This window comes from Coffea arabica, chromosome 5e (assembly GCF_036785885.1).
Source record: "Coffea arabica cultivar ET-39 chromosome 5e, Coffea Arabica ET-39 HiFi, whole genome shotgun sequence".
NCBI classification, from domain to species: Eukaryota; Viridiplantae; Streptophyta; class Magnoliopsida; order Gentianales; family Rubiaceae; genus Coffea; species Coffea arabica.
This window is the reverse complement of record NC_092318.1, coordinates 54,567,687-54,577,547: the sequence shown is the minus strand read 5'-3', so window position 1 is coordinate 54,577,547 and position 9,861 is coordinate 54,567,687. Positions and strand designations below refer to the sequence as shown.

The 9,861-nt window shown below is 36.1% G+C and overlaps 1 protein-coding gene across 2 annotated transcripts; it reads left to right on the top strand.

Annotated features, from left to right (window-relative positions):
• The first annotated feature begins 1,354 nt into the window (after window positions 1-1,354).
• Window positions 1,355-9,201, top strand: LOC113687847 (nucleolar complex-associated protein 3-like). 2 transcript variants are annotated; one of them, XM_027205367.2, is made up of 14 exons: window positions 1,355-1,547; window positions 2,057-2,298; window positions 2,727-2,896; window positions 2,992-3,188; window positions 3,631-3,839; window positions 3,971-4,073; window positions 4,689-4,852; window positions 5,824-5,962; window positions 6,356-6,532; window positions 6,613-6,734; window positions 7,379-7,684; window positions 8,006-8,145; window positions 8,236-8,333; window positions 8,617-9,201. In XM_027205367.2, the coding sequence occupies exons 2-14, from the start codon at window positions 2,138-2,140 to the stop codon at window positions 9,085-9,087; spliced, it is 2,457 nt and encodes an 818-aa protein (XP_027061168.1). In that variant the 5' UTR covers window positions 1,355-1,547; window positions 2,057-2,137; the 3' UTR covers window positions 9,088-9,201. The 2 variants fall into 2 exon arrangements, with proteins under 2 accessions (XP_027061168.1, XP_027061167.1); XM_027205366.2 differs by having other exon boundaries at window positions 1,356-1,547; window positions 2,134-2,298.
• The last annotated feature ends 660 nt before the right edge of the window (window positions 9,202-9,861 follow it).

Sequence of the window (9,861 nt, the reverse complement as noted above, 5' to 3'; positions counted from 1 at the left end):
TTATAATACATTTATATATTTTTATATAAATATATAAATATATTTATTTATAAATGTATTATAAATGCATAAATGTATATAAATTTAAAAATTATAAATTATAAAATATAAAAATACTCAAAAATATGTTTTAAAAATACCCCTAAAAATAATTCAAAAAACATCTACAGTAAGTCTTTTCCATTTAACTATTTATTCTCTTTCTCATATATCTATTTTTTTTCAAACTTATTTATTTATTATTATCAACCAAATGTGTACTGTCGCTACTAATAAAATCGCCATACACATTAAACCACCAATATTTATATATCTTGGTATCTATTCCCAATTCTCGATTTTCCATTATTAGTAAATAGTTTCTTTGTGCCCATTTATGTTTCCAATTTTTGATAGGTATTATCAAATTGAAATTGTCAAATGAAAAATTGAGTGCTAATTTCATTATCAAATTAGATGGAGATGAAGGTAGTGACAATGATAAAAAATAAAAATTAAAGACAAGAAGTGGAATAAGAACTAAATATAGGTTATATGTTTATGATTATTATGAAAAAAAAATGTTCTTAGTATATATTTATAACTGCATTGTGTTTCTATTTTTTTATTTATAATTATTGATATTATTCCTATATAGATAATTTGATTGATTTTGAACTCTGTGTCAATGAAATATGTTGGATATTGATATTAATAGTGATGATTTAGATAATTTTGTATTAAAAAGGTGGCAGCCATGGAATTGAAATTTATGGATATTGATGAATATTGTCGTATATTAAGTAAAAACTGATATTGTTATGAAATTGTAGGTGAGTTTTGGATATATGATGTAACTTTTATAGTTGATACATTGGTATCTATCAGAAATTTTTAGGTAAAAATGAAACATTAGAACAAAGATAAGTGTTTATTTAGTAGTGATTTCGATGTTGATAAGTAGGTAATAGTGGTAGGAAATAAATATAAATGAAATAGAGACGGTAAACCATTTTTTTCTTTACATTTTTGTTGTAAATTATAACTCAATGGCATTATAGGAATTTTGGAAAAAAAAATATAGCTTTTTGGATCTAGAATGTTACTTAAATAGTGAGAATAAGGAAGGTAGGTGTAATTTGTAGAAATTGAAGGGAGTTTCCTGCAATTGTTAAAAACCTCAGGGAGGTATGTGAAATTAACCCTTTTTCAAAAAAATAAATGCTCGGCGGGATGGCAATGGGCCGTCCCGCGTGGGTAGAAATGGGGCGAGGACACCCCCACCTTAAAACGGTCCCATCCCCCGCCCCGTTTCCCGCATAAAAATATATATATATATATATATATATATATATATATATATATATATATATATATACACACAAAAGTAACAAAACCCCTTATTATCCCCTTCAGTTCCTCCTTCGCGGCCACCGCCGTCGCCTCCCATTCCCTCAGTTCTAATCACTACTCAGCTAAACCCATCCTCTCTGTCTAAATCCTCCTAAAATTTTACCCAACCCAGAATCCCATATCGAGCTGATATCTTCGTCGGCAAGTGATCGGAGGTAAATCTTCATCTTTTTCTTGCTGATATCTTCGTCTTTGTTATCCTTGTGCGCTTAAATTGTTTGATAATTAGGAGGGAACGGGTCTGTCTCTGTTTCTGGTTCTAGGTTTTTGAGTTTCCAATCAATATTCGTTAAATCAAAGCTTTTGGGCTGGCTAATTAACTTGAATTATTGGGGTTATCGCATTTCATTTGCCTGTGGCTAGCTGCTGTGACGACTAGGAGTTGTAGGTCTTTTGTTTGTAATGCTAATATTTCTTGCTTACTGATCGTAATAGTTGCAGCAGCTTGCGCATGATTGTGTGGGTTGGAGGGGAGGGGTTGGGTATCGCAAGTGAACTGAATTTCTGGTCTAGTAGCAAGTTAGAAGAGCATTTCCGTGGAAAGCACTGATTTTCCGTCGACTTCTATTGCGCGAGGATACATTATAGTCTTTCTTACATCATTATTCGTGTGGGCTGTGGTGTAGTGGGATATTGTTTCTTATCTCTTGCCGCTCTTTCTCAGATTTTCCAGCAGCATTTTTTTTTGAAAGTAGGACTAATTATATGACCTTAAGCAAAGCTGCTGGGATTTTGATACAGTAAAATGAGGAAGAAGCAAAAGCAGAAGATAGTGTTGCCGCCTGAGCTTCCGCCGGAAGTGCCCGACGATGAAATTCAAGTCTCTGACGAGGACTTGCAGTTCGTCGACCAGAATCGAGACTATGCCGGATTTGTATCCAATTTGGACACTAAATCCATTACCAAGTGAGTTGCTTTGTTCTTTTAATTTTTTTCCCCTTTACCATCTATATCAATGCATTAATTAGAAAAGAAGGAATAATTGTTTTATGTTTCTCTGTACTGAAACATGGAAAAAAAGAAAAAGAAGAAACTTCATCATGTGTAGTAGGATGGAGGTTGAACTGTAATTTCTCTTTGTTTCTGCTGCCGGCTTCCGTTCCCATTTGCTAAATACTGTCTGTTTATGCATTGCTATATTTCCAAAGGATTTGATTGTCTGGCTAAGTGTTTGAGCTTCACAATTTGCGTGGATCGATAATCTCCAACGTCGAGGCCTTAGTTTCTTTCGTGGTTTCTTATCTTTTAACTACTTATTCTAGTATCTAATGCTAGCTTTTGACATACATTCATTTTACTTTTGCATAATGAGCTTGGTTTATTTTACTTCAAAGGCATGTTACTCGTGTTGCGGATGTGAAGGATGATGCTTTAGAGTCTATGTACGAGAGACGTTTAAGGAAGAAATCAGCTGATAAAGACAAGGAAGAAGATGAGGTTGAGGTCGATCCTGTTGATGCACTTCCAGTGAAGACTTTGGATGGAAAACTTTATTACCGAACTGGTATAAATTGGGTTTTGTCTTGGTTTTTGATCAATGATGGCTGATTGTTGTATGCTGAAGTGTAATTTGATTGCACCTGCTTGCTTATGTTGCAGTGCCAAGCGCAGCTAAAAAATCTGAGACTGAAGCTACTGCTGCCAGTGAAGACAATGGGACAGCAACACCCATGGTCAAGTTGACAAAAGCAGAAAAGAGGGCAAAACAGAAAAAGTTGCGGAAAGAAGCCAAGAAACAAGTTAAAGAGACAGCTCAATCAGATGAGGTGCGGCAAGCACCTCAGTCAGAAGTGTTGGTAAATAGCCCATGTACATCTCAAATCTGTGTTTGGTTTGCTTATATAGATATACAGAACACATATACTTGTACGCTGGCACACCATATGTACTAATTTAAATTCCCTAATACAACTATATGGGCAACTCAAATGTATAAACGATACAAAGAATTCCGGGCACAAAAGATACAGAGTGCCTTGTGTTCTACATGCTCATTAGTGTATCCTGTAGTACTTTAAAAGCTTTAACTTTCTTTCTACGCTTTTTATAGAAGAAAAAGGTATAAAAAAGAAAACTCTAACAATGAGAAAGAAGATGATTCAACCCAGTCATTCCCTTTAGATTCTTTGGATTATCTTTCATCATTTTTCTAATTTCCACTGTTTTATATCTGAAGCAGAAGTTCCTAATTGTTGCTTGTCTGCAATCTGTTATTGGCATGGCACTTTTACATATTAGGATGAGGTGAAAAAGGAGCTCACTGCTGAAGAAGCCAATGAAAAGAAGAAATATAGACTTGCTGAGCTGGGAACTGCACTACTTGTGGATCCAGAATCTAACATCAAATCTCTTAGGGAGATGCTGCAGATTGCAAAAGATGGAGATCACTCTATAGTGATACTGGGGCTAAAATCTTTGTTGGCTGTTTTCAAAGACATTCTTCCTGGGTAGAAGTTTTGCTTCGGACTCTTAAGTTTTCTGCTTTTTTTGTTTTTCAAGATGAGTTTTATTTTCTTTTTCGAAAACATATGTATAGACGAACATACAACTGTGACAACTTTTCCGTTCTGTAATGCAGCTATCGTATCCGACTGCCCACAGAAAAGGAACAGCAAATGCTGGTTTCTAAAGCTGTTAAAAAAACTCGCTTGTACGAGTCAACCCTCTTAACTGCCTACAAGGTTTGATATGTACCTTCTGAAACAGTTTTTGCAGGCATTGAGCTTTTAAACTCAAACCTTGTGTTTTCTTCCTAGCTAAGATTTGCTGACCTATTTGGTGCTGCTTTCTGAGTTGAAAAAATGACTACCTTATCGTTGTTGACATATTTTGGACAATGCTTGGCTGATTGTGTTCATGATTTTGAATGCCTTTTGAGGGAGAGTTTTCAGGAATTGTTTTACCCTTCATTATTTTGTTGGACAGTGCTTACTTACCATGTTATCAACTTACCGTCTTTTACTATTAATTTTAGTTTTAGTTAGTAATGCTCTTGTCCTGATTGGTGTTTTAAAACTTGCATCAAACCGGTCAGTTCGAGTGGTTGGACTGGGAACTGGCTAGTTTGCCTGTCCAAGTTAATACTAAAACTAGGTAACCAGTTGGACTGAGAACTGATAAACATTGTGAAACTAATTTTTGGCTTGATATGAAATATTCTTGGTTTTTGACCAGAGTGTTGGGATAGGATCACTATTATGAACGATTAAATTTATTGCATTAGTTGATTGGAGTATATGTACATGTTATGCAGAGTTATGCTGACAACTTTGTGTTCTCTTTTGATGCATCAACAGGCATTTGTGCAGAAATTGATAGCACTTGAGGAGCAGGCTGTGTATAAGTGTGTGGCGATGCGTTGTATATGCACTCTGCTTGAGGCAGTTCCACATTTTAACTTCCGAGAGAATTTGTTAGTGGCTATTGTAAAAGGCATAAGCTCCCAGGATGATGTTGTAAGGTCGGTCATATTCCTTTTTTTCAAGATACTTGTATATGTCAACTTCCATTGCATTTAGCATGTTTGAGTCATTAATTTTGGAACAGGTGAATGATTTTTCTTTTTCTGAAAATCCAGTGTGTACATTTATCCTTTAATATCTGAAAGGTCTGTTTTCTTTTGTTGTTTTGAGGATATACTTATTCAGCAAGCTCAATGGCTTCACAACATTCATGTGATTTGTGGTGAAAGTATCTAATGATGTGATTGGTGGTTGAGAACCAAAAGGTGTCAGATCCATTGCTTTATTTGTTCGCTTTGCTAAGTAAAACATCCTTAATCTTAGGTATGATAGAGCATGCTAAACTTCGAATTAAGCGCCCCAGAATAAAACATGACAATCATGCACCACAAGGATGTTTTTACATCATGCACCAACAATATGAGTCTTTGTAATATCAACAGTTCACAATCATTTGACTCATTTTTGTTTACTGGAACTGCATAGAGGGGAGGTCAAATTTCCGTCAAGTTAACTCCACATCTTGGGCTGCCAAAGTATAGCATTGGTATTCTAGATCGCCACAGTGAGTAGACACTTAATTAAGTGCAACCAACCCTTCTTCCCACCTCCAACTCAGCCAAAGAAACATATGCATGTAAGAGAAGGGAAAAATTGAAATTCAGGGAGCTTATTTCTTTGGGAAATAAAGGGCATATGTTCTTAGTGGAATGGGAGTTGTTCACCTATAGGAAAACTTATCCTTGATGTCGCCAAGAATTTTAGCTTACAAAAGGTTTGCTGTGACCAAGTTGGTTGTGATCCTATTATGCTGCGGTTACTGCTGCTTTCTGTCCATTAGACCACTCAATTCCTTCCTCAGCTATTTTGATGTTCATTTCGCATGTACACGCAAGATGTGTTTCTATGTTTCTTATTTCTTTCACTTAGTCATTTGTGTCTCAAATGATTGTTTGCTACTTCTTTACAGGAAACTCTGCTGTGCTACAGTTAAATCACTTTTTGAACATGAGGGAAAACATGGGGGTGAGGCTACGGTCGAGGCTGTTAAAATGATTGCTGAACTTGTGAAAGTTCACAACTGCCAGTTGCATCCTGATTCTATTGAAGTAAGAACTGTCCTGACTATACTTGATTATTTGAATTGTCTCTTGAACCGGGCTTCATGTTAATCATGTCTGGGTCATGTGATATCCCAGGGTCACATAGACAACCAGCAGAATTTGTTTGCTCCTCCATTTATAGCATATTAAATTGCCAAGAGTTTTGATTTGATGTATTTATTAGGGAGAAAAAATTATGTCTAGCTAGTTCGCAAAAAAATATTTTTTAGATGACTTAGTGAAGGTTTCCCAGCATATGGCCTATCTAAGGTTGAATTGTTTCTTCAAGCAATGTGCTAAGCCTAAAATGTGCAAAGCAACTGTTGTCCTCCTGGGCATGCCATTTGTTCTGGTGGTTTGTTCCCCCATAACCTTGATTTATTTCTGCTGGATGCTCAGGTTTTTATGTCTTTATCATTTGATGAGGATCTCAGGAAACCTGAAAGTTCTGAGGTGGATAACAAAACCAAAATGAAGAACTCTAAAAAGAAAAGGAAGCTTGTGGAGCCAAACAAATTGCCAGCTAGTGAGAACAAGAGAAGTAGGCGAGAAATCATATCAAAGACACGAGAGGAGGTACTTTCGTTCATATATGGGCTTCATTTTTTTAAAATAGAATTCTGTGAATCTTTCTTAAATGTTGCTGGCTGTTGTAGGTGAAAGCAGACTATAAGGCTGCATCATTTGCCCAAGATGTTGCAGAGCGGAGAAGGATGCAGTCTGATACTCTGTCAGCTGTATTTCAAACATTCTTTCGCATTTTAAAGCATGCTATGCAGTAGGTGTTTATTTCAGTCATCTAACCTTTAGTAAATGCAATTTGTGTAGATGATATGGCTTTTACAGTTGATAAAACCACTTTTCATCTGAGGAGCTCGATGGTTCCAGTGCCAACTGTTGTAATGTTGAAAAATTCAAATAAGTTTATTTGATAGATATTGTGATGTATATGAAAGTATTGGAGGAGTTTGAGTCTCTACAATTATAGTTCTAAATCAGTAGTTTAAGCACATTTTGGAACTACATGCGTAGTTACAATTATTGTCATATTTTATTTAGCAAATACTTCAGCTTTTTCTACTAATTAATTTCTGGCCTTGGTTTTCTTCCCGTGAATCAGGTGATTCGTTATCAATTTAATATATTGGTAGTAGCATGTACTTTTCGGATGGTCTTACCAGCTTGGTCACAAATTCTTCTTTCAGAGAACATCTGATCTTTTATACCTGTACCAGTCATTTAATAATTTGATGGAAATTGTAATACGAGTCTCTGAACCTTGCATTATGAAATATTCTTTGCAAACAAACTGAATAAAAAGACACTGTTTCTGTGAGTGTGGTTACCTTTTCTGTCAGTCTTCTATCATTGAAGAGATGAAGTTGTCATAGTAGGTCATTTATGTTCGTCTGTGGATTGCAGATCATTAGTGAGTTCAATGGGGGAATCTTTCAGTCTTCCGCTGCTTGCTCCATGTTTGAATGGAATTGGGAAATTTTCACATTTAATTGACCTAGACTTCATGGCTGATCTGATGAATTATCTGAGAAAACTTGCTGGAGCTGGTTCCCAAAAAAATGATTCACATCATTTAACTGTATCCGAAAGACTGCAATGCTGCATTGTTGCATTCAAAGTAATGAAAAACAATTTGGAGGCCCTCAATGTTGACTTGCAGGAGTTTTTTGTCCAACTTTATGGTCTGATACTTGAGTATAGACCAGGAAGGTAAATATGCAGCTATAAAGATGATTTGCTTGAGAAAATGTTGCTTTGTGAACGTATTCAAAAGAATGATTCTTAGCTATAGTGTGGATCTTTTTAAGTATCCTTTTTTTGGTTCCCTGGATTAAATTTTGATGAAGTTTGTCAAAGGTAAAATTTGACATACCAGCACTTAAGTCATTTGTCCTTAATATGTTCGGTTTGTTCATTGTACCGGGAAGCTGGTTGGGAAAAGGAGGCAAGGATTAGGGGGTGAAACTGTTTTCTGGAGATTTGTGTTGTGCTGCACATGCTAGCTTGTTATACATTTAGTTTTTCTGGCAGGGATAAAGGTGAAGTGCTGGCTGAAGCTCTAAAAATAATGCTGTGTGATGATAGACAACATGATACGCAAAGAGCTGCAGCTTTTGTAAAACGTCTAGCCACGTTCTCTTTAAGCTTTGGTTCTGCTGAGTCCATGGCTGGTAAGTGTTGAATTCAACAAATCCAACCAAATTGGCATATTTGATGTGATGACAAAAGGTTGTGATGTTTCTTGCTTGAAATTCTTTCAGCCTTAGTTACTTTGAGGCATCTTCTGCACAAGAATGCCAAATGCCGGAATTTGCTAGAAAATGATGCCGGTGGTGGATCTGTTTCAGGTGGCATTGCGGTAATGCTCTTGTCTCTTCTGCAAGAAGATTAAGAAAAATACCAGTACAATTTGGACTTTTGTCTGGGATATAGCATCTTTCATGTGGCTTGAAAGTTCTGCAGCCACCTCAGATTACCTGTTCTGTGCAAACATGTATATGCTTGCATACTTACATGTGCATGCGCATTGATTAATTTTTCTATTTGTTTGGACAGGTTCAATGATTCGGTTATTATTTGCACTTTTGTGAACGATACTAGGATTTGCTTGCTGATGTTCATGATCACTTTAAAATTTGCAGAAATACAATCCTTATGCTACGGACCCAGGCCTAAGCGGTGCACTTGCTTCAGTCCTTTGGGAGCTCAACCTTCTGACTAAACATTACCATCCAGCTGTTTCTACAATGGCTTCAAGCATTTCAACTATGAATACTGTGAGCAACCAGGTTTCTCATTCCAATATATCTCCTCAACAAGCTTTTGTTCAGCTGTCTCATGAACATGAATCTTTCATCCCAGCAAGCAACACTAAAAAAACAAGTAACAAGAGAAAAAAGGGATGCAGTTTGTCCTTCCCAATTAGCAGTGCATCAAAAGATGAGTTGATGACTTTAGCTGATGAAAATGCTGTTAGAAATAAACTCTCTGAGCATTTCTTGATACTGGATAACATTGTAGAAAACGAGAGATTGAGGACTGAGTTGTATTGCACAAATATGTCTCTGAAATTATGTGAACAGTACAGAAAGCAGAAAAAGAGAATCAGATAAGTTGTAAAGGATTAGCCTTGTAAGTTGTTTGCCTACTTTGGGGCCTTTCGAGACCTGGTATTGGGTGTATAAGTTGTCATATTCTTGAATCAATGGCGGATGAGTTTTTTTGTAGGTCGTCCATTTCAGTAGTTTTTATGTCCTTTTTGAGTTATTGTTCATGAAAAGAGGGTCTTAGGTATTTTGTCAGAGTTTGCAATCTTCGCAGTTTGTTGAACCTTCTTTTTGCCAATGAAACATCAAACTTTCATTAAATCTACGGTGATGGTAGAAATTATATTACACGTACAAAATACCTAAGGTAATGAGTCGTTTAAGGTAAAATAAAAGTGATTGTTTAAGGTAACGAAGTTGGGCTGTTCTTGATGAGTGCACGGAGAGAACAAAGTCATGGTGAATTTTGGGCTCTATTTGTTTTTTGGATGGGTAAGATAAAAGTTTAGCTGTTCTTATTGGGATCAGAGTGTGGGAGGTAGAAGCATTGCTTTAAAACCCAGCCCGGATTGGGCGGTTGATCTGTTGATGGGCTGCTTTTCGGTTTGGGCAACCTTCAAAATCCAATTGTGTTAAAGGGGGAAAAAAAAAGAAAAAGAGAAGACCGGTCATTTTGAGCAAAATCAGAGAAATCGTTGATTGGTTCAATGTCTTTCTTTAATTGAACTCAAAATTTGTTGACCGATTAACATTGCAAATTCAAACCTTACCAGCTACGGTTTCATGTAATGTAGGAAAAATTAGAATACAAAAGTTGAAAATGTTAGAAATAATTAATGC

What these genes read in the sequence shown, in the direction of transcription:
- LOC113687847 (XM_027205367.2), top strand. Translation starts at nt 2,138, where the DNA reads ATGAGGAAGAAGCAAAAGCAGAAGATAGTGTTGCCGCCTGAGCTTCCG. An exon ending in TCCCAGGATGATGTTGTAAG is followed by an intron (nt 4,853 to 5,823) that starts GTCGGTCATATT and finishes ACTTCTTTACAG; the next exon opens with GAAACTCTGCTGTGCTACAG. An exon ending in CTGTTTCAGGTGGCATTGCG is followed by an intron (nt 8,334 to 8,616) that starts GTAATGCTCTTG and finishes TAAAATTTGCAG; the next exon opens with AAATACAATCCTTATGCTAC.